The following is a 23,718-nucleotide window of genomic DNA, read 5'->3' as shown; positions in this document are numbered from 1 at the left end:
TGAGTCTGGGGTGATGTTGAATGAGAAGATGCGGTCATTGCGGATGGTGGTCGCAGGGCATTTATGTATGTCTGCGGTGCATGTTTCGTGCAAGCAGCGAGCTGGACATAGAGGTAAGGAATACGAATCTGCATCCCTTCAGTGGTGAATTGTCCTAGCATGCGGCCGAAAGAAGGATGTACGTGCGAGCTACAGCTCGTGCAGACGAAGAAATCATGCAGCGTACAGAAGAGGAATCCGTCAACCCCCGCAAAATGGAAGTCGAACGGCCGTAAAGCACGCTGGAGGTCTCAAGATGCCATTGAGCCACCCTGCAGCAAGGACTGTACATGGCAACTCAATAGCAATCCTTACCGGGCTACCTACGGTCCCTGAAAATCCCTCAGCCCCATCTGCGGGTTCAAGCATTGACTCAAGCATCAATGCAAGCGTTTACGCTCGTGTGCCAATTGTTCCGCGAAGCATTGTCATGCGACTAAGACCTTTAGCCCGCCAGCTGTCCCCTGTGTGATTGTCAGCAGGGCATATATTGAACGAACATTGACGAGGACTGACCCATCCACCACGAGACCTTGACCAGTCATGAAGGAACTCAGGTATGATGCCAGGAAGACGATGGCATTGCCAATCTCTTCCGGGTTGCCTAGCCGTCCAGCTGGAATCTTGGAAACGATGCGTTGGAGCGTCGCTTCGTCCAGGTTTTGAAGCAACGGTGTATCAATGTACTGCATCTAATGTTAGCGTTTCGTCTTGCAGACAATGTGAATAGGCTGTATCGGACATACACCGGGACATATAGCGTTCACCCGAATGCCCTGCGTGGCATAACAAATAGCATCCTGTCCCTGCATATTAGCCGATGTGCCCGAGTATCCTTCTCCACAGCATTGACCACCTCAACATACCGTCTTCGTCAAACCAAGCACTGCATGCTTTGTAGAGGAATATCCGGCCACCGGAGTGGTAGCGTTGCCACCCAGTAGGCCCAGCACCGACGCAACGTTGATGATCACGCCGCGGGACTTACTCAATGGCTGACCAGGTCTGTTGGAAGGTCATCAGTACCTCCTCACGGCATGGCGTGATTCTGTCAAGAGCGAGTCACTCACTTGGTCTCGATCAATTCCTGCCCAGACATCTGCTTTAACTCATGCTTCTGGCATCTCCACACGCCGTGAATGTTGACGTCGTAAATCCGAGACCAGTCCTCCCAAGAAGCATCTTGAGTGAGAGCAAAGCTTCCGCCGCTGATGCCGGCATTGTTGACTGCAGCGTCAATCCGACCGAATTGTGAGACAGTGTCGGCGATTGCTCGGGCTACGGCGTCCTCGGAACGAACGTCGGAGACCAGGACGAGCACATTGAGTTTTGGGAACTTCTGTATGAGATCGGATTTGGTGCTTTCGAGGGCGGTGGGGTCGAGGTCGATCAGAGCAAGGTTCGTGATGCCGTGCTGTGCAAATGCGAAAGCGGTCGCTCGGCCGAGACCTGTGGAGGTGTATTGTCAGTCACTTCGCCGTAGTGATTTGTGACGCGGCGTATTACCTGAGGCGGCGCCGGTGATGAATGCTGTTCCAATCAAAAGCTCTGCCATGTTGCTTCAACAGTCCAGCGCTTAGAGTGTATGGCTGCCTCGCGGGATGAGCTGCTGATGAACTTCTGTAAGCTGCAAGCGATCCCAACGCGAACTTGCCGTGCTATTGCCGAGCTGCCGATCTTTTGCCAGGGATCTACCTTGTCGTCGAGGTCTGAATGTCATGATGCAAGAGAACGTGTTTCGAATCTCAGCCAAAGACTGTAGGTGCTTGGCCGATGAAGCTCGTTGACGAAGTAATATCTGTTCCTCGAATGTGTTAACTTCAACATCAACGCTCAAAATTTACTCTTCGGCGCCCAAAAAGCCTTCCAATCGACAGGCCTGATCTTCTTTTCAAACTGAGAAATGCCATGCTCGTCTTCAGATCCCGGGGTCATCATCTTGAGGACTTTCTCCTCGATGAATGCATCTTGCTTCTCGTCGCCTGCGTCCTTCCACGCCAGCCGGATCAGCTCCTTGATTTCACCGTCTGATTTGGGTGCACATTGATCAAGCACGTCTAGGTACTTGTCCAGCGCTTGCGGCAACGTAGAAGGGTCGTCTACTACCTGATGCACGGCGCCAATCCGATGCAGTTCAGCTGGGGAGGCCTCTGGACCGCTCAACATCGCTTCTCTCGTGCATGAGAATCCCCATTCTCTTGACATGAATCGAGAGAGCACGGCCGGCTGCAAACCCAACTTGACTTCAGATAGTGTCCATCGCGCCGTTGAAGCCACGATCCTGACGTCGCAGGCGAAGGTGAGACCAACTCCGCTGCCGAAGGCTGGTCCAGCGATAAGTGCGATGGTCGTCTGCGGGACATCTTCGATAGCCTTGAACAGGTCCCTCACCTTGCCGTAGAAGTTTCCTTCTGCGGAAGATCGATCTGTATCCTCGCTGAAGTCCATGCCTGTGCAGGAGAATTTACCGTCCCCAGCCAAGGTGATTGTGAACACGGTCGGATCTGTGGCGAGATCGCGGTAGAGAGCGGTCAGACTTGAGAGCATGCTAGGGGTCATTGAGTTGCCCTTCTTCGCTCGAGCCAATGTGATCTTGACCGCAGAACCGGCGCGCTCGACCCGGACGTCCTCTGACGTGAGGTCTGTCGGTTGCCATTCTCGCGGTGACTTTAGCGATGTCGCGGATGTTCGCTTCGACTTCGTAACTGCATCTGCCATCTTGGTGTCGGCAACCCGAGGCGGCTCCATCAATTTCTTTGCCTTGGTGACCAAAGCAGTTCCGGCACGACTGTTATTGGCCAAGCCAAGCTGTTTTGATATCCAGTCTCAGGTAGCAGAAAGCTGGGCGAGATCGACTCCTGTGATGATTCCAGAGTTCTCGAAGGCGTAGACAATGTCCTCTGTCGAGAGATTGCCCTTGGCGCCTCTTGCGTAGGGACATCCGCCCAGACCTGCTACAGCAGCGTCGAAGATTCTGATACCCATGTCATAAGACGCCATCACGTTGGCGACCGCCTATCCATATGTATCGTGGAAGTGTCCGGCTAGCTTCTCTGCGGGAATGTCTCGTAGCAACAGTTCGAGCAGACGCTTTGTCTGTACTGCTGTGCCGACTCCCAAAGTATCGCCAAGACCGATCTGATAGCAGCCCATGTCGTGGAAGCGCTTCGCCACGCGGACGACCTCTTTGGGGTCTGTCGGCCCAGAGTATGGATCCGAGAAGATGCAGGACAAGGTACCTCGCACATTCAGGCCCTGGCTCAAGGCTTTCTTGGCGACCTGGTCCGCAGCGTCTAGGGCTTGATCGACGGTGCAATTCTGATTGGCTTTGCTGAAGGCTTCTGTGGCCGATGCAAAGACGGTGACTTGGGTCGCGCCAGCCGCAAGCGCATTTTCCAGTCCCTTCATGCTCGGAGCCAGGACTTGCAACTCAATCGACTTCTCGCGCGCGAGAGGAAGAATGCTCTGCATGACCTCGGCGCCATCTGCGAGCTGCGGTACCCATTCTGGTGAGACGAAGGATGTAGCTTCGATGTGTTTGATGCCGGTGTCCGCGAGCCTTTGAATCAACTCGATCTTGACCGGCGTTGGCACTTGGACTGCGATATTCTGGAGTCCATCTCGCGGACCGACTTCAAGTAATTGAAGGAGTCCGGCGGAGCGATGCGAGGAGGCGGAGATCGCTCTGGGGGTGGGCAAGGAGGAGAAGGGGGTGGTGGTGGAGCGGCGGAGGACAGCAAGGTTTCCCCGCAATTGCGGACGGGCCAGGCCGTGCAATTGTCCTGTCGCCTGAGGCATCACCTCTGCTCTGTCTTGAAGCGATCTGTCGAATTGTCTCCCTCTACATCACCATCCACATCGACGACCGAATATGATTTATGTATGCAGCACGTAGGGCATTGCTTGGGAGCGTGGACATGCCCTTAGCCGGATGACAAAGGCGCCGATCTGATGGAAATGCCACGGATATTGGCTATACACGGACGAAGGGACCAAGCCATGCCCCTCCCACCTCACTTGAACGATGTCACAAGGGGAGAATCCTGGCATACGATGAAGCAGAGCTGGTGTCCATCAGAGATTGAATAGGATCGAAATTACCATGGGCGACGACACAGAGACAATGGTCCTTTGGGCGTTGACGGAATGGGACCAGCCATACCAAAAGACCCAACAACCAATGCCCTAAGTCAAGGGTTCAGAAGTGCTCATCAAGGTCATGCATTGCGGCTACTACCACTCGAATCCTTGGGCGGCGGAAAGCGATTCTACGTCAAAGATCGCGGCATCAAACCTGCCCGTTGTTGGTGGTCATGAGATTTTCGGCACCATCGCGAAAGTTGGACCCGATGCGGAAGGTCTCGTCAGTGATGACATTGCGTCTCTCGATGTGGGAGCCAAGCGCATCGTGTATCACTGGCTAGGCTGCTCGAATTGCACTGACCAGGAGAAGGACAATCTGTGTGGTGCCCAGCAAAGATTGGTAACGCTTCGGCATGGTGGTCTGGACGGGAATGTGGTCGTTCCACATCCCAAATGTCTGATCGATCCAGGAGACTTGGATCCGACCGTGGCGTGTACTTTTGGCTGTGCGGGTGTCACAGCTATCAGTGCTGTGAGCAAAATACTGCCTGTTCCCGCAGATGACCCAGTATTGTTGATTGGTGCCGGAGGTGTTGAATTGGCCACCATCTCCGCTCTACGTGCTTACGGTCACCGTAACATCATCAGCGTGGGTATTGGCGATGACAAGCTTGCGGCTGCTTCCAAAGCCGGAGCGACGACCGTCATCAACAGCTCGCAAGGCGATCCCGCCAAAGCCATCACTGAAGCTTGCGGAGGACCAGTCCTCAGCGTGGTCGATTTTGTGAACAACTCCGAGGCAACTGCGATTCCTTAAGGTGATCCAGCGTACCAGCAATGTTCGAGCGACCAGCGACAATTCCAACGAGCCTCCCAATCCTTTCACCTTGACCCACACCGCACCCTTCCCTACCAATCCAATGGAAGCAGTGCAGCTGCCGAAGTCTGGAAAGACTACCGGACGGATAGTCCTGGTCAAGGAGTGAGCCGGGAAACAATTGCACAGCACTATCAACATCGACAGAACATACCAAGCCAAGTCATGAGCACAAGAATTACGATCACCATGTTCCGAAGGCTATCATGACGTGGAAAAAGAGAACAGCCGGCACGATCCATTTCCGAGGTTACGACTCGTCCGACAGCAGCCTCTCATCGGCACACAGCTCGAGATTGCATGGATCAGATGTACATACAGATGAGCAGAAGGCAATGTCTCGGGTCTTTCGATCGCTTCGTATGCCAGCTCAAAACAGCGCTCTCCATGGTGTGCTTATCGATTGGAGGACAGGCCGTCGCCACCAAAGAACAGGGAGCAGCTTCTCAACCACCGAGCCTTTTTGGGGTCAAAACGGGGCGTTTCGGGGACGACAACAGCGACGTATTGCCGCTCGTCGGTAGTCGGTAGATGGCGCATGAGTGAGGACTAGCCGCGGGCATCCGGCATCGTCTAGCTGCTTCGACGGATCTCCTTTGTCGAGGTCGCCTCGCTGCCGTGATCACATTCGCTTGTTCTCGCAGCAAAACCAAACAAGAGGCCGGCAAACCTCACAGTACCTGATAGTTTGTATAGTCCGCCACGAGCAACCAAGTCCACCATATCATGAATATCACTGGCCTGAGGTGATTTGCATCGGCGGCAAGAGGACTGGGCATCCTCGAAGTCCGGCCTCTTCAGGTCACTGAGGTCAATCAGCAGTCGGCGGAGTCTCATTCCAAGCGTCGTCCTCGTCTTGCGCAAGCACTCCGGCAGATGGCGTACGCTGCAGAAGTCGGACTATCATCCCGGGTATCCGCTCCACGAAAAGAAGATTGGTGTCCTTGAACCATGGAGACTGCTGTCTCTCTTCGCTGAACATTACTTTCGTCTGCAAGCCAAACCCTGTCAGCACCGCCGGCACAAGGAATTGAAGCAGAGTCAGCGGAATAATTGCCATGTTGTGGTATCCCTTCGGGAGCCGGAAGGTGAACAAGTTGCACATCTGACCATCGAATTTAGGCGGCGTCTTCGGTGTGTACAGTTTGTTACCATCGTACCTCGCACCTCTTGCGATGTCCATGGCATCGAATTGTACTCGAGAAAGTGACGATTGGAAGATGTTCCGGCTCTCTTCCACCCACTGCGGGTGTTGGCTTGTCAGTGGAAGCGATGTGTCGTCCTTGATCCGATACTGAGCGTCCAATCCCATAGCACCCCTCGAGACCATGGCGTAGTACGCGGAAGATTTGTTGAGCGCCATCCTGGTAAACACGAACGCATCGGAGTCGCCGTCCAAGGTCTCGTCATATGTTGGTACGCATTGGCCTTTTCGCTTGCATATCTCCACCCAGTCGATGCAGACTAGTGGTCGAGCTCTGCTATCATCATTGAACCAGAGGTCGCTCCCTGGGTAGAGCCGTCTGGCGGGGAAAATGGGATCCTCGGAGCTCTTTTTGTAGAAAATGCGGCAAGACTTGACGAACATGATCATTATGGAGTACCGGTCGGCTTTGCTCTTCAAGTCTTCTCGCACGTTCAACGCTTCGATGGGTTGCCAGTAGTTCTGGATTCTGCTCTTCGAGTACGTGTGGACGTATGTGCTTTGGGCGCAGCGTCAGTATTGCCAGATTTCAGCTCAAGATCGAACGGCTTACCTCATTGTGTAGGAGCGGACGTCGAAACTGAAAGGATCACCGTATTGCTGAAAGGTGTACTCCGATGGACTGTACTGCTCGCTGCCCACACTACCCAGCTCGTAGCCCCATTTCCCTATCTCGGACCCACCTCCCAAGTCCTTCGCAAAACCCGCGTTGATGTCGAGCGGTACGCAGATGGACGTACGGTTGAAGGACAGTGTGTGTCCCGCATTGATGCCAATGTCTTTGGCATCGACAGATCCCGTCGAGAATCGCACAGCCGAGAAGCCGTTCCCTGCGCAGTATGTTTCGTTGACAAATGGACATCGTTGCTCCTGGTCGACGTGAGCCGTCTTGATGTAAGGTTGCCTGAAGCTCGAACACTGGTTGGGACTAGCCGAGGACTGCCGGCCATAACATTCTCGAGCGTACTGTCCCGCTTTGGATTCCTTCTCTCCTTGGAGCAACGCATCGGCGTCTTGTGCAGCAGTGTTCGCATCGTCTCGGAGGCCGAAAGCGCCACAAATTTTGGACGACGAGAGAGCTGCTTCACCGGCGGCAAGATTCGTTGCAAATGTGGTTGCGATCGTATATGCGATACCAACGACGACGGCAAAGGTTGACAGGTACTTCGGCCCCTTGTCCTGCAACGAACAACAGAGTCTGGGCGGCCAGCACTTCCTTGCTCGTGCGGTGGCGCCACCAAGAAGTGGTCGGGTATTGCTGCAGGCGTGAGCCAGCGTTTCGATATTTCGAATCCGATCGCAGCTATGATGTGGGCGAGGAGACGTTGAATGGCAGGCAAAGCGAGTCCGAAGAGTACGCCGATCGAGATGATTATCGCAGTGTACCACTTGTCGTCGAAAGTCACGATTGGGCTTCTGCTCGTCGCTGTTGTTCGTCAGTTGAGGCAGGGAGCTGAGATTCGAGCCGTTTTGGGCACTGACCCTGAGCATAATCTGTCCAGCGAGTCCACGTACTGACGGGCAATGAGATGTCCATGTTATTGATCCCGGAGGTTGAGATGAAGTCGCTGGAAACATATCCGGGGAATTACCAGGAGTCGGTCACTCTGAGCACCTGCGTCTCGCTTAGACTCCAGCGGGGCTGTACGGTTCGCAAGGAGGCAACCACAAGGCAATGTGCAACGAACGAGCGGCTGAGATCATGCGCTCGATGTGTAGACGTCTGACGTGGCAAAGACTGCGCCCTCTTTGTCGCATTCGTACAATTCATGGCATATGAACAGCGCATTCGCGAACCTCGCCTGCCCGTTGCATTCTTCTCGTGGACTTTCTTTGGGCCTCACTGGGCAAATCGTATTATAAAAGGTATGCTAGTGGGGTTGGAGAGCACAAAGGATTTTATAAGCAATAACATATAAAGTTAGTATCTGTGCTAGAATACTTCGACCTCTGGCTCTAAGACTTTCTCGGCACGAGGTCGAAAGGCAAATTCGTATACCCCTCGATTCCTTTAGTTTCGTCTTATAGTTTCGCTGCTCCTTACGGTCCTTATCCGTCTTTAACCTATAGATACCGAAGTCGCAAAGTAATAGTAGAGAAGGCGGGATAGATTAAGGTTTCTAGTAGTAGTAGTTTAGAGGTAACTAGTAGTTTCGAGTTAATAGATGTCTAGGATACTCTTAGACGCCTAGAATACTAATTACGTAGTTAATTTTCGGCTAATAAGCGTATATAGGGCGTACTTATAAGACCGGCTCGTAATAATAGTTAACCTTCCTATTAACGAACTAATCTAGGTACGACTATTTATAACTATAGAGATAATCGTCCTAGGCATAGACCCCGGGTATATTGTTTGTTTGTTTGTTTGTTTGTTTGTTTGTTCCATTTACGTCCTTTCGGAGTCCAAGACTATGTAGGACGGCTTTGCTATAAAGGCAAAGCAGTAGATCTAGTTACAATCAGATTTTTCGGTATTCTTTAACCTTAGGGGAGACCCTGTGCCTAAGGCAATGCTAAAGGACTTTAAACAAATGCGAGACAAAGGAAATCAAACGAGTGTTGCAGCCTAAGGCTGCAGAATTTTCGCGCCAAGCTTTTGCAGAATTTTTAGCGGATCCTTCCGCTTCGCACATACACACGCTACGAATTCGAAAGAGATGCAGCGTAAGGCGATGTAGCGCAAAGGCGCAAAAAGCAGCTGTCTAACTCGCTGCCTTCTCTTGTCCTTAATATGCCTTTGTAGTATCGTAGTAGCAGTTCTATCTACGACAACGTAGGTTAATCGCAGAGTTGTGGATTCCACCGAGTTCCAGCTCTTTAAAGTGCATATATGCTTCCTTTCGAGGGCGACGACGTCTCTAGGGACATGCGATTTCGATTCGGATTTCGAGGAGGTGCGCGTATAGGGCAGAGTGGACTACTTCTTTCTTCTTCTCGTTCGTAGCGTAGAGGGCTATTCGTTCGAATCGTGCTGTTGTTCTGTTGTAGCTTGTGTTTCGAGGCGGATTTCGAGAAGGATTTTGGGCGGATTCGAGAGGTTTTCGAGGAGGTTTCTTCCAGACTGTCTTAGTTTCCCTTCCAAGGAAGGTACTTACGACGGCCACCGCGTGAAGGTGCAGTCTGTTCGGCCGTCCCCCGGGTATATTATAATTATAGACTTTGCCCTATATTACGAATTAGGAAGAATACCTAAAGAAGAACATATAATGCTAGCTTACCGGAGCGTAGTAGAAATCGGCCGCGAATGCTAGGTTAATAAAGACTATAGCAAGCGCTAGGACAGATCGAGTAACTATAATAATCGTAGATAGAGGTAGATAGCGGAGTAGGCGGGTAATAATGCGAGGTGCTAGAGGATAGGGACTATCGAAGAAGCAATTAGTTAACGGTTATATTACGGAGTATAAGATAAGTGTACGAACCGCACGGTCTAGAAGGATCGTTTAGAGTAGCTGTCTACGATCTCGGACGATTCGATATCTTCTTTAGCTAAGGGATTCTTTTAGAACTAAATAGTTCTCGTTAGGTAGTAACGAGGGCTCTCTAGGTACCTAGCGGTGCTCGACGCGTACGGTAGTAAGACATTTGCCCTCTTACATTGCAATTTAGCGCAACACATAGACCGATTCTATAGTTATAGCGTAATAATTAAGGCGCTAAGGCTGTTAGCTTTATTAAACGCTGTCTCTTAATACGGGGGGTCCGTGGAGGGAAATAATAAATACCGGGAACGAGGTAGCTAAATACCGGTCTTAGACATAGACTAAGGGCATGCTAATATTAGCTTTTGTACGGGTTAAAAGGGCCGTGCGCACATCGCTCGCGTCTATCTCGCGCATCCGGTAATCGCGTTAGATTATATTTATAGCATACTCGTTTTTAAGGTGTTATTAACACGCTAGTAAGCTAGTAAGCTAGTAAGTCGTTTAATAGCTATATAGCTAGAATTAATGCCCTTGCCCTACCCTTATATAGGCTCTTAAATAAAGCTATAGTTGCTCGAATAGTATAGTAGTCGGAGGTGTTATTATATAGCTATATTGTTAGTAAGCCGGTGTAGTAGAAGGTAGAGCTATGTAGCTATATTAATGCTGTTAGCTATGCTATTAGCTATGTTGTTGCTGTTAGCACTATTGCTCTCGTTGCATAGCTTACATAAGGAGCTAGTTACGAGAAGGTGCTTGCCTTAATTTACGTAGTCTAACTGCTTATCGAATAGTAGTGTTATTTAGTTACATACTATAGCTAATGCTATAGTATAATCCTTAAGGCGTATGAACGAGCGGCTAGCGTTGTTGTTGTTAAGGCTAGCTCTACGAAGGAGTTACGAGTCTACTACGCCCTCGTCTACTACCCCCTCGTCTACTACCCCTTGTCGCCGCCGGTACGGTCGAAGCTAGATAATTAAGGTTAGTAAATTCGAACGATAAGGGCTCTCGTACGTTAGCACGGCTATAACTACGTCCGGTGCTACGTCGTCTACGCCCTCGTACGTTAGACGCTCTATTGTTTAGTATTATAGCTAGCTCGTATATCGTTCGATCGACGGTAACTATTCGAGCGAGTAGAGCTACGCCCTTCTTAATGTAGTAGTTGTCACGGCTTGATAAAAGAGAGGCGTGATTCCAATAATTCGGTGAAAAGACAAGTTCACATACAATGCTATCTAAGAGAGTCTGAGAAGGACTCGAATATATAGAAGGAGTTGCGGCCTTAGGCATCCACCTCGGGGTGGATGCAGGGACCAGCCGTGACACTACCCCCCCCTTCAGGGCGAGAGGCTCGCGAGCATGGTGCAGAGTGGCGGCGCATATGCGATGTTACGTGTGGCGACGGTGAGTTGTCGCAGCGGTAGCGCGCGGTGCTAGTAGTGAGCTGGTAGCGCGCGGCGTCGTAGTGTGGTAGTAGCGCGTGGTGCTATAGTGCGGTAGTAGCGCGCGGTAGTTATAGCGAGGTAGTAGCGCGCTGTCTTTCGGTGTCGAGGTGCGAAGTGCCGCAGAGGTGCTAAAAACGTCGAATCCGAGGAGAAACGACTGGCCAATAAGGAGTCAGAGAACTCCTTGAACAATTGGTAGTTGTTTAGTAAAGCCGTCAAGCATCGACTTCATTACAGTAACTACCTACGGATGCAGGCTCGCGTTGCTCTATAGTTAACCAGCGCAATCAGCTATCGCGGAGGCACGGCTTAGTAGCTAACTGCTCGTATAATAGTTAACCGCGCATGCCACAGGCCTCTACCACAATAAAGTAGTAACGTCTTAGGCTAGGGGAAGAAGCACCGGCGAGATTACCCTGCGTGGCGAGTCTCGTTCGGCACCTAACCTAGTAGTAGTTTGAAGGCGACTTAAATAGACAACTTAGGGTAGTTGTAATAAAAGTCAGCTACCGCAGCGGCGGCATGCTTAACAACTTTAGCAGGCTCCTAGGTAGCCTCTAATCTTAGGTATCCCTTCCAGTGCACGAGGTATTAAGTGCTCGGTAGTGCTAGTTTCTTGCTTTTGCTCTTTCTTCCTAGCGTTGCTCGAGTGCGGACGTCCAGTATCTCTTCTACCTCGTATTCCTCGTACTCTCTATTACTCGATGTAACAGCTTCGGCTAGTAGTGGAGGTGCTGGCGATTAGCTAGGGAGGGGATCGTTAGACGCTGGACGAAGAAGGGAGTTGTTAAAGATATCGTCGATCTTCAGGTTGGGTAGCAGTTGAAGGCGGCATGCGCCGGGCATAACTTTGATAACCTTGTATGGTCCGAGGAGCTTGTGATCAAGCGAGATCGAGGGTCGCTTGGTTTTAATGTTCTTACGGTTTAGGCGTACTATATCACCGACCCGGTAAGGCGTTAACGGCTGTCGGTGAAGGTTAGCCGCGTCGGTTTGACGGGCCTATATAAGGCGGATCTCCTGCTATATATAAGAGTAAAGGTCTTTTATCGTCTTGGCGAAGTCGTCTGCACTTTGGGCTAACAGGCGTTGTCGGTGCGGTAAAAGTAGGAGGTCCAGTTCGGTGTCGATTTCTATAAATCGAGGGTTACGACCGGTGTTCGCGAAGAACGGTAAGACACCCGTAGTTTCGGATACGTAGTTGTTAGCAGCGAACTCAGCGATTAGCAGCTAGTCGGCCTAGTCGTTCTGTCGATAGGAGACGAAGGAGCGAAGGTAGGTCTCCATCGTTTTGTTCGTGTTTTCCGATTAACTATTAGTCTTAGGGTAGTAAGAAGATAATAGTTTGCGAGAGACTCCTAGCATCTTGCAGAGTCTTGTCCAGAAGGCTGACACGAATTAAGGGCCTCGGTCGGAAATCAGGCTAACAGGAAAACCATAGCGTGACCATACGTAGCGAAGGAACATACGAGCGCAGTAGTCGGCTTCTATAGACAGGACAGGAATGAGATAGCGTTCCTTAGTCATCCGGTCCGTAACCGTCATAATGTTGCGGTAGGTTGCCTGATCTACATAGCTCTTGCTTAGTAGTAGGTCGACGACGAAATCCACCGTAATATCAGTCTATAGTTTAGCTAGTGCCTCGAGCGACCGGAGGAGTAATTAGTAAGCGAGGTTGCTAGACTTGTTGTTGCGGCAGCTGCAGTTCCGCAGGTAGCGGCCGATTAATCTGGCTATTCGTAGCCAGAAGAAGTAACGGTTCACTAGTTCGAAGGTCTTCGCCTGCCCTAGGTGGCCGGCGGCTGGTAATTCGTAGCATGATCGGAGGATGGAGGCGCGCAACGAACTAGTATCGTGGTCGTCATCCTCATTGCCCGGGACGAACAGGCTCCATGCTCCGTAGCGGTTACGGACGTAGAGCATGCCGTTCTAAGCTCGCACATCGTCCGGGTCGCATTTGATTTTGGCGAGGAACGGTGATAGAGAGCTTCCTTAGGAGAGTTAGGCGATAGCCGTGCGCGCTTCAGAGCCGGCGCTTCCCTGATAGGCGGATTAAATCGCTTGTGCGAGAGCTGGCGAGTAGCTCACCGCGCTAGTTAGTAGGCTCGACGTGTTAAGCTAGTGGCCGCGGAGGTGTTTAGGCTGGAGGATCGTTTAATACTAATGCTGCAGTCGAGGATCGTCTGGTAATAACGGTAGATCTTAAGGCAGACGTGTGAGTGCGTCTGCCTTACTGTTGCTTTTTCCTACGACGAAGGAGATGGTAAAGTTAAATTAAGAGAGGAACTCAGCCCATCGGGCCTAGCGACGATTAAGGACCTTCGTTAACATAAAGTGCTCGAGATTCTTGTAATCGGAGAGGACTTTAACTGGTCGGCCGTCGTTATCTAATGCCAATTCCGGTCTCCACTCCTCGAATGCTTTAACGATTGCCATAAGTTCCTTGTCGTAGATGTCGTAGTTACATTCGGCTAGTAACATCTTCTTTAAGAGGTAAGCGACTAGTCGCATCACGCCGTCCTCGCCGCGTTAAGAGAGCACTATAGCCGTAACATAGTCAGAGGCGTCCGTTTCGAGGATAGTTTCTAGTCCCGGTGTAAAGTATGCGAGTACTGGTGCCTTGGTGAAACGCAGCTTTAGTTCGTTGAAGGCTTGCTGGCACTAGGTGTTCTAGACGAAAGGAAGATATCGCGATTTGGTCGGTAGGAGTTTGGCTTAAGGATCTCGGTCCGGGTCCAGTAGAGTTATGTAAGTGAGAGCGGTTAAGGGCGCAGCTAGTTTTAAGAATTTCTTAATAAAGCGACGGTAGAAGTTAGCGAATCCAAGGAAGGATTGCACGTCCTTCACGCACGTCGGGGTCTCCCATAACTGGACAGCGGCCACCTTCTCGGGGTCCATCCGGATCCCATCCTTTCCTATAATAAGGCCGAGGTACTTGGTCTCTTAAACGAAGAACTCTAACTTGTCGATATCGATTAGGAGGCCTACGGCTTAAAGGCGTTCGATTACAAGCCGCACGTGGCGTTCATGTTCTTCCTTCGTGTCGCTGAAGACGAGGACGTCGTCCAGGTACGCTAAGCAGAAGTTATCGAGGTACTCGCGGAGAGTGTAATTAATCGCTGATTAAAAGGTGCTTAGCGCGTTGCAGAGGCCGAAGGGCATTGCCAAACATTCGAATTAACCGTAACGCGTAGTAAAGGCGGTTTTGTGTTCATCCCCCTTGGCAATGCGTATTCGGTTAAATGCAGCGATAATGTCGAGTTTGGTGAAAAACCTTTTCTTACTAAGGCGCGCGAGGGTGTCTTGCACGAGCGGGATTGGATATCTGCTTTTAACGGTAACCGCGTTAAGCGCGCGGTAGTCGATGCAGACGCGCAGTCCGCCGCCTGGTTTTCGAACAACGATCACCGGTGCGGCGGCTTCCGACGTCGCTAGTCTAATAAAGCCCTTAGCCAGCATATCGTCGACCTATTTCTTTAGTGCGTCTTCCTCCTAGTTGGACAGGCGGTAGGGGCGCCTAAAGGGTAGCGACGAACCTAGCGTTAGCTCGATGCGGTGGTCGACGCCTTCCTTGTGTAGTAACAACGTGTCCGCTTCTTCACGGCTAAAAGCTTTTGCGAGGTCCTACAGTAGTCCAGGAAGCTTCTTAAGAACGTCGGCTGGCGTTAATTTCGAGCCTGCTATGAATTTCTCGTAGTCCTTAACAGTTGTAGCGCATACGGCCATCGTGTTCGGAGGTAAGAGCTAGCATGCGAATACTTTAGCGTCTGGTCGATGTAACATAAGTTCAATCGCGCGTACGCTGATTTCTAGCAGTTCGACTGGGTCTAAGCTAGTAACGCGCTCGATGCTGACTAACAGAGGTTTAGGCTAAGATGTCTGTGCGATCGTGTCGTCGATGATTTGGTGTCTCGTCTATAGAGCGTCCGGATAATACCTTATTAGCTCGGCGTAGGCGTGATTAATGGATTGCATTGAGATGACTTCGCCTTTAGCACAGTAAGCGGTGCGGTGTTCGGCGACGAACGCGAGACGACCGGTAGCCCAGTAGATCTGAGGTTCGTAGCGAGAGAGCTATAGGAGTCCGAGGACGATGTCGTACTGGAGGTTAGCGACGAACATTAGCGACTGCTCGTGGTAGCTATTAAGGTTTAGGTCTACCAACGCGCAGTAAGTTACTCGCTTAGCTGTTAGTGTGCCATCGGCGAGTCCCAGCGAGCGAGTGGCGGCGAGAGGGAAGCAGGGGAGTTTGTTAGATATAACCGCCGCGTTGCTAATGAAGTTGGCGTTGGCACCATTGTCGAGGTACGCCTTGGCTCGGTGGAGTAGAAGACGAGCTTGCAGCACCATATAGGGTTCAACGATAGGGTCCCTGCCGGGCCCTTCGTGATCCAGTGACGCATAGATTGAGGTTTGCGACATAGACAGTCGTTGAACGCCGATTAATTAAAGTCCGCCTACTTCCTGGCCGAAGTGGCGGACACGCCATTTCCCGCTTGGTCGTCGGAGTCGCTGCTTAACTCAGTTTCGATTTTGGCCGAATTAGCTGACGGTCGCGGTCCCTACGTTCCGTCGCTGTTGAAGCCTTTTATCGGGCATGCGTTGTCTTAAGGGAGATGACCGAGTTCGCGGCAGCGGAAGCAGCGGCCTTCCTTGCGGAACTTGGTGCGCTCGGTGTCGGTGAGGCGCGGGAGGTTCTTGTATTTGTCGGCCAAGACCTTTGGTTTAAGGGTGACGGTGGCTGACACCGATGCGCTTGAAGCGGCTGAACGAGGTATAGACGCGCGCGGTGTGTTTGATAATCCACCGCGATTGGGCCCTCGTGATTTGGCATCGGTGTTTGCGAGGGGATGGACATAGTCGAGGTCCTCCAAGTCGATTTCGAGGTTCTCGCATCGTCGGATCAGGGCTTGTAGTGTTTTAATAGGCACACCGTCAGCGAGCTTAACTCGAAAGCGCTTGTTAAGCTTGTTCTTAAGTTCGTAGAGCTCGGTCTCCGGAGTCTAAGGTAGGTAGGCTCGAAGGACCGTATAGCGGCGGAAGAAATCGGAGAAGCTCTCGTTGTCCTTCTGTTTGAGGATAGTTATCTAATTTTAGGCTTTTCCGGTCCGGTTAACCTCGGCGTACCGCTCATCTATCTACGTAAACATGTTATCGAGTAAGAGGAAGTGGAGAGCAGTTAGCGTGTCTACGCGGTCGAGTGCTAAGGGTACTCGCGATTCAAGCATATCCCACACAGGTCCCCCGGTGCGGGAATGCACAAAGGCTAGTAAGTCGGCGACGGTGCGGAAGGTAGTAGCATTAAGTTTTGACTCCATTGCGCGGAGCCAGCGGGGGTAGGCAGGTCCTTTATTAAGATCGTTGTTAAAGATCTCGGGCCAAGGTACTCCCTTCTCGGTGTAGTAAGCTACCAGCATGCGTGGATCGTAGCGGGTAAGGGTGCTCGTGATAGAGTTCACGGTGCCTGGCGTGTCGTCACGGTATAAGCGTAAGCGACGACTGGACTAAGGGAGTCCTACACGTCGGTCGTAACTATCGCGGTCGCTAAACTCAGAGTCGGAGCTGTCAGCTGGGAACCCTGGGTTACCGGAGCGATGGCTTCGCTAACGGTTCGGCGGTAGAGGGGGCCCTATTAAGGTAATTGCCGGGTTACTGGCTCGGCGCTCGAGCGATCGTGAGCGTAAAGACTGGCGGCCGCGGTTAGTAGACCCGGAGAAGGTAACTACATTCTTCTTAAGCTGCTTCTCGAGGGATCTAATGTTAGCGCGCAGTTCCCTTTTACGTTCGTAGGCGCCTTCGGCTATAGCAATAGTAGCTTAGCTCTCCTCGGCGGCTGCGGTGTACCTATAGAGCTCGGTTTAGAGGCGTCGGATGTCTCTCTCTTGTTGTTTAACCGTTTTGTAGAGGGTGTCGGCCTGCTCCTTGTATTTGAAGAGTTAGCGGCCTTTACTATGTTCGTCACGGTTCAAAGCATTCTAGAGGTCGAGGACGGTATTAGCAGCCTCGTTAAGTTGATCCTTAGTAATCGCGTGCTTCTCTTTCAGGATGTCCTCGTTCCAGAGCGCGTCGGCGAGTAAGCTACAGATACAACCGATTAGGTAATAGGCGAGGATCGGGTTTTTTGCTATAAAGGAAGTGAATCTGTCCTTATCTATGCGAGCTAAGGCACTAAGGTTTATAGTGCAGGCCGATCCGTTAGGTAGCTTAATGCGGACCTTGCGGTCGTCTAGGTTGTCGGGGTTGTCGAGTGTCTGGCTTTCGAAGAAGAAGGCACCGAGGTCGAATAAATTAACTAGCATATCCGGAGGGCCCTTTATCTTTCTACGCGTAAGCTGCGCGAGGCGTTACTTAATCGTCAGGTCGACCTCGTAAGGCAACGTCTAAGTGTCCATTTCCACTTCCTCCTCGTCAAGCTTAAAGTCGTCCGGCAGGGTAGAGCGTCGAACTTTTGCTACTAGCCGTTTAGTAGGACTGTCGGGGAGTTAAGCATCGACGTTAGTGTCCTCCAACTCGTTGTTACTTTCACCAGAGTTGTTGCGTGCCATCTTAGATAGGGCTTAAGGAGTAGTTAGTAAAGGTAGCGGCGTTAAAGAAGCGATTAAGGGTAATCGGTCGTATCGGTGGACGTAGAAGAGCGGGTCTGTTAAGTGTTTGCCGATGCAGAAACACTTAGGTAGAGGCTAGCCTACGAGCGGAGCGGCTTTAGCGAAGACTAAGGCGACGTTGCACTAAGGGCAGGTAAATTAAGGATGCTAGAGTAGCATAAAACGAGGACTAAGGTATAACGGCTTCGAACGAGAAGTCGATAAGGAACTAAGACGGGGTAAGCGAGCAGTGTTCATATATAGACAGTCGCTCGAGCGCAAGGGCAGAGCAATCGTCTCTTAGTGCTTAACCCGTTTTCTTAGTACGCGCCGGTGTTACCATCTTCGTTCTCGTAGTGCAGCGCCAAGCGGTTGAGAATGCTCGTACATTCCTTGTGCGCGTGCGATTCAAATGAAGAATGCATTAATGCTAGCATTCTTCGTCGGAGTAGCACTCCGAAAGCATTTTTAGTTAGTAAGGAATAAGAGGTGTTATCGTCCAAGACGGGTACCAGCTTCGTACGCTGGCAAGGGCGATTCGAGGTAGCACTAGCGGCAAGGGAGATATTCGATTTTCTCAACTCGCGCAGCCAGCGTGGGATGTAGGTTTTCCGGGTCCAGAGCATGTCCGCATGCTGTCGAGTTAAGTCCAGAGCGCTTCGGTACGCTGATTCCAGAGTGCATCGGTGCACTAATTTCGGTGATGTCTAGTCAGGGAATGCGTCGTCCTGAAGGTGCTAAGGTTAACTCGGAAGCACTGCTGTTCCAGAGCGCATCGGTGCGCTATTATTTCGGTAATGTCCAATTAGGGGATGTGTCGTCCTAAAGGTGCTGAGATTAACTCGGAAGCACTGCTTAGTAACGGCACTCATGCATAAATAAGGCGTTGATCTTGCGCAATATCGTCGTGCCGATATTGTTCCGCAGCTGCGCAGTCGATCTGCGCAGCTGGCCCATGCTGTCGTTGAATGCTTGGGGGTATGTGAATGTGTCACGGCTTAATAAAAGAGAGGCGTGATTCCAATGATTCGGTGAAAAGACAAGTTCACATACAATGCTATCTAAGAGAGTCTGAGAAGGACTCGAATATATAGAAGGAGTTGCGGCCTTAGGCATCCACCTCGGGGTGGATGCAGGGACCAGCCGTGACAGTAGTGCCGGTTAAACTGCTCTAGAAGGAACTCTATACGGCCGTCGTTTATTATTATGTCGTCGATCTTGTATTAGCATAGTATGCCCTCGGAGGTTGTAAAGCATTAAGTATAGACGGTCGGACTAGTAATCTTACCCTTAGTAATTGTACGCCGCTCTTTAACGGCGTTAGCTATCTACTTAGCTACCTTATATAGCGCTCTATAGTAAATAACCTTAACGACACGGCGATAGCAAGGATGCTTAAGGTTACGTAGAATGTAAGCCTTCTTACGAGCATGTTGCTATCTTATCGCTGCACTACGAAGAGCCTACTATAGCTAGAGTTTAAGGAAGAGCGTAAGTACGTTGTGCCGCCGACTAGCTAACTACGTCTTTATTGCCGAGTAAGCACCCTTAGCCCTTAAGCTCGCCCTTTAGCTATAGTAGGGGTATTTAGAGATCTAGTAGTATACTAGCTTCTCCTTATAAGGCTAGTATTCGCGGTTAATATAGTTGTACAGCTTACTAACCTCCGGGGACTGCTCTTAGCTCCAGAACTCGTTGTTGTTGTCGTTAAATTTAGCGAGAGTCTTGCTATTAATCGTCCTTCTAAAGAGCTTTATAAATGTAGTCGTTCGCGGTAAATCCTCGAAGTAAGTCTGCTTGCTAGTCTCCTTATTAACAACCGGCACTTGTAGCTACTTCTTCCTTACTTATGCTTAAACGTTCTTAAAGACATACTAGCGGCAGATAAGGGCTAGTGTAGTTAGAAACACCGCATCTAAGGCATTTATAAGGCCCCTGTCTCTATTAGTTACAAACACCCCTAGCAATAGCAATAGATTAGCAATAGTAGGAGCAGTCGTGCCGCTTAGCTTATAGTAATTTAGAAGGAGTCTCTTAAACTTAGTAAGGAGCTATATAAAGGACGGCTCGTCTTCCTTACCTATTAAATAGTAACTAATAGGCACCGTCTTACCGGCTCTAGTTATGTAGACAATGTTTATTAAAGGGCGGTTGTAGCGGTTAGTTTTGTACGTGTTATTAAGCACGATAGTCTCTAGATATTACCGGTATAGCTCGATTATCTAAGGGTTAAGAATAAGCAGTTTATCTAGCTAGCCGGTAACTAGATTAACGTCCGGTTTGAAGAGATATCGCTGCTCTTTAAGCAGTCGAATAAGAGCCTCTGTAGGCGTAAAGTCCCCTTATGCGGCTTGTCGAGCGACCTAGCGTAAGTTATAGATATCTCTAGCCGTCTAGATACACTCCTTGTTATTACTAGCTCTATTACGAAGGCGTATAAGGGTCGTAGCTACTATAGCGTTAGCATATAGGTCCTTAACAATAGACTTCTTAAGAGCCTTAGTCCGCTGTCTGCGCCGGTGCACTAGTAGGGCAGAAGGATGCTCGGCGGCGTAATTATAAGTAATATAGTTGCTATATCGCACTTCCTAACGACTACTCGGATCGCTAGCATTAACGAGTCCTACCGTAAGACTAAATCCGCATCTATACTTACTAGAGGCTGCCGAAGGACGAGTGCCCTTAGTAACTCTACCCTTACGGAATCTTCTACCGCGTATGTAATTAAAGGCCTTGCTAAGGAGGTATTTGCCCTCGTCCGAATTACGCTTCTTCGAGCTACTAATAGTAAGACTATATCTATATCGTTATCCCTAGTCCTAGTAGTATTTAACCGCCTAAGCGTAGCTACGGAAGGTTCGATCGTTCGGTAGTAGCGCTAGGTCTATAACTATCTCTTCCTCCGAGTCTTGCTTATTAACAACACCTCTACTAGTAGCAATAATGTCCTCTATAATAGTAGTAGTAGTAGACGACATAAGGTCGGAAACTAATAACTTAGCGCCGGCGACGGTAACGTTGTTACTTCTACCGCCCTCCGAATCCTTTATTCTAATACTAACATTACTACTATCCTTAACACCGTCTATTTTATTAGCTAACTTATCGTTCTTATTAGATTTATTACTACCGGTCGACCGTACGCCCTCCTCGATGTCCTTATTATTACCGCCGTTACCGCCGTCGTCGAATACGTCCGCCGCTTCGAACCGCGTCTATAGCTACTCCGCTAAGCTCGAATCGTGGTCGGCGACGAGGAACACCTGTACGTGGTGCCGGCTACGAACCTGCGACGATACCGTCGTTGCAGAGCTAAGTTTCCTCCGAAGGATTAGAGAGGCCGTCGATCCCTCTTCCCTTACAACAACAACACGACCTAGAGGTACGCCTCCTATCGAAATACAAGCTATAACAGAACAACGGCACGATTCGAACGAACAGCCCTTTACGCTACAAACGAGAAGAAGAAGAAGAAGGAGAAGCAGTCCACTCTGCCCTATACGCGCACCTCCTCGAAATCCGAACCGAAATCGCACCTCGTGCACTTCAAAGAGCTAGAACAGTCGGTGGAATCTACAACTCTGCGATTAACCTGCGTAGCTGTATGCGTTTGGAAGCGGCATGCAGTTCTACAAAGGCGTATTGAGGATAAGAGGGGGCAGCGAGTTGGACAGCTGCTTTTGCAGTGCCTGCTTTTGCACGGCATTTTGCACTGCTTTTGCACTACATTTCGAATTTGCAGCGTGCGTGCGAAGCGGAAGGATCTGCTGAAAATTCTGCAAAAAGCTTGGCGCAAAAATTCTGCAGCCCCGGCTGTACGACACTCGTTGGATTTCCTTTGTTTTGCGCTGCTTTTGAAGTCCTTCGGTAGATTCTGCTTTGTAGATTCTACCTTAGGCACGGGGTTTTCCCCTAAGGTTAAAGAATACCGAAAGAATTTGATTGTAAATAGATCTACTGCCTTGCGCGCAAGGCCGTCCTACATAGTCTTAGACTCCGAAAGGACGTAAATGGAACAAACAAACAACAAACAAACAAACAATAAGCTCGAATCGTCCGCTCTACTACCCCCCTCCTTACCGTTCTGCGACTACTATAGGAATAACTCCTCCTACCGCGCCTACGGCGGCGACGGCGATCGAAGGGTTAAGAGCGCTAGCGCTATTAAAAGAGCTATAAACAAGGGATAGTAGTAGTAGCATTAACGAGGGCAATAGCATTAAGGAATATAGTGGAAGGTGAACAATTAGCGGAGGGTAACGCGACACGCGTTGAATCCCGCGCACGGCCCTGTTTAGTATGAGGAAATCGACTAATTCCGGGACGAGCGCCATTGCTGACTACCAGCCCTTGAGGGGGTCTGAGACCGGTATTTAGCCACCTCGTTCCCGGTATTTATCATTTCCCGTCCGTGGAGCTCATTAAACCATGTTTATCGCTGGTCGACCAAAAAGGTGGACTAAATCACACACGGTTAGCGACGTTCTCGCGGAGCCGGCTCACATTAACCTTGTTCATTGCCTTGGCACCTCGGTAATCTCACACCCTCGTTCACGCTTGCTCAATGTAGTGTGCCGGTATAGCGTGTCGCGTCGTCGCGTCGTCCTTATGGTGTTGTTCATGGTGTGTATTCGTGGTAGTGTTTATGTCGCTCTGCTATGGATTCGCTCCTTCTGCAACGCGACGCTCTGCGGCGGAAGTAGATGCTCACTATTGTGCTGTTAATCGTCCTCGGTGAACAAGAAGAGCTGGAGCTAGTAGAAGCATAGCGTAGTGCAAGGGCACCTCGAATAGCTGGAGACTGGATTAGTTACAAATACCTACACTTCGAGTGGAACATGGACCTTAAGCACGACAACAACGTGCGGCTAGAGACTCGGTTTACTAAGGAACAGCTGTTAAGGCTAGCACTATTGCTCCTTAGCTATAAACAACTGCGCTTCCGGAGCGACGCTAAGGGCAGGTACTATTACGTGGCAACACTATTGCAAGCTCTGCATCTTGTGTGCTATCGCTTGTCGTATCTAGGGAGGTATTACGGCCTCAGATATGGCCGTTCTTATGCGTAGATATCGCAGGTATTTAATAGCACCGTCGAGCTGTTGTATAAGAAGTTCGGAGCCATGATCTATTAGTGGCTAGCGCTAGATAACCTTAACACACTAGAGCGGTATGTAAGGAAGGTTGGCAACGCCGGCTATAGCGGTGGACGTGTTTGGGGGTTCGTAGATAGCACGTTCTTCTACTTCGCAAGGCCTAAGGATTATTAGACACAGCTAGATATATACAGTAGTTACTACAGTAGCAATAGTGAGAAGCTCTAGTATATAACAACACCGGATGGTTTGGTCGTTTATGCCTTATTGCCCTTCCTTAGAGCTGCGAACGACTAGCAGGTATACTACGACTCTAGGGTGCTCGAACGGCTGCGAGGAATCTTCGAAGAACGGCCGGAGGATGAGCGTAAGCTGTATCTGTATAGCGACAGCGCTTACTATAGCTGTTATGCTGTTATCGATCCATTTAGAGCTGTTGCCGGTAACTATTATTACCTCTTAGACGCTTAGAGCCGAGCTAACTTCTTCCACTTACAGGCTCGGATTAGTGTTAAGATAGCCTTTAGGGACAACTTTAAGCTCTTTATGTACCCCAATATCGGCCAGTTGTTGCGGAGCTCTTGCTAACCGGTCTCGGCGTACTACTTCGTGTCGTTGTTGCTGCAGAATAGCGTGCACTGCATAAGATATAAAGCCGGCTTTTACAACCCCATCTCGAATATGTTTAAGTGCGCGCCGCCGACGGTGGAGGTGTATCTGGAGGGGTTTCGACAGGACGTCTGATAGGAGGCGGTCGAGGGGAAGGCGTGTAAGGTGGTCCGAGGGCGTGTAAGGCTCGCGGCGGTGCATGTTGTTATATTTAATAGAAGGAAGGAGGTGCGGTTAAGCAGAAGATTCGCACCGCGGCGATAGCGTCATCAATTCGAGCTGTTTTTAAGGCGTATGTTTAATAGTATTCTTAGCACTAGATTTACTCGAAGTTGTAGACGGCCGAA

General features: G+C 50.3%; 3 protein-coding genes across 3 annotated transcripts; 1 reads left to right on the top strand and 2 right to left on the bottom strand.

Moving 5' to 3' along the window:
- Positions 1-128: 128 nt before the first annotated feature.
- On the bottom strand, positions 129-1,594 carry MYCGRDRAFT_77658 (uncharacterized protein; the record flags this gene model as incomplete). The annotated part of the gene is made up of 6 exons (XM_003847464.1): positions 129-503; positions 556-725; positions 786-839; positions 906-1,026; positions 1,110-1,488; positions 1,546-1,594. The coding sequence occupies 6 exons, from the start codon at positions 1,592-1,594 to the stop codon at positions 485-487; spliced, it is 792 nt and encodes a 263-aa protein (XP_003847512.1).
- Positions 1,595-2,865: 1,271 nt separating this feature from the next.
- On the bottom strand, positions 2,866-3,958 carry MYCGRDRAFT_88373 (uncharacterized protein; the record flags this gene model as incomplete). The annotated part of the gene is made up of 3 exons (XM_003847463.1): positions 2,866-3,054; positions 3,142-3,671; positions 3,931-3,958. 3 exons carry the CDS (start codon positions 3,956-3,958, stop codon positions 2,866-2,868), a joined length of 747 nt encoding a protein of 248 aa, XP_003847511.1.
- A 17,172-nt stretch (positions 3,959-21,130) lies between these two features.
- MYCGRDRAFT_82939 (uncharacterized protein) lies at positions 21,131-21,680 on the top strand (the record flags this gene model as incomplete). Its single annotated transcript, XM_003847786.1, has 2 exons — positions 21,131-21,346; positions 21,380-21,680. Coding segments are annotated over 2 exons (263 nt in total), but the record flags the coding sequence as incomplete, so codon positions are not given.
- Between the last annotated feature and the right edge of the window lie 2,038 nt (positions 21,681-23,718).

The sequence above is a fragment of the Zymoseptoria tritici genome, chromosome 13 (genome assembly GCF_000219625.1).
Source record: "Zymoseptoria tritici IPO323 chromosome 13, whole genome shotgun sequence".
Classification (NCBI taxonomy): domain Eukaryota; kingdom Fungi; phylum Ascomycota; class Dothideomycetes; order Mycosphaerellales; family Mycosphaerellaceae; genus Zymoseptoria; species Zymoseptoria tritici.
This window is presented reverse-complemented; position numbering and strand designations above follow the sequence as displayed.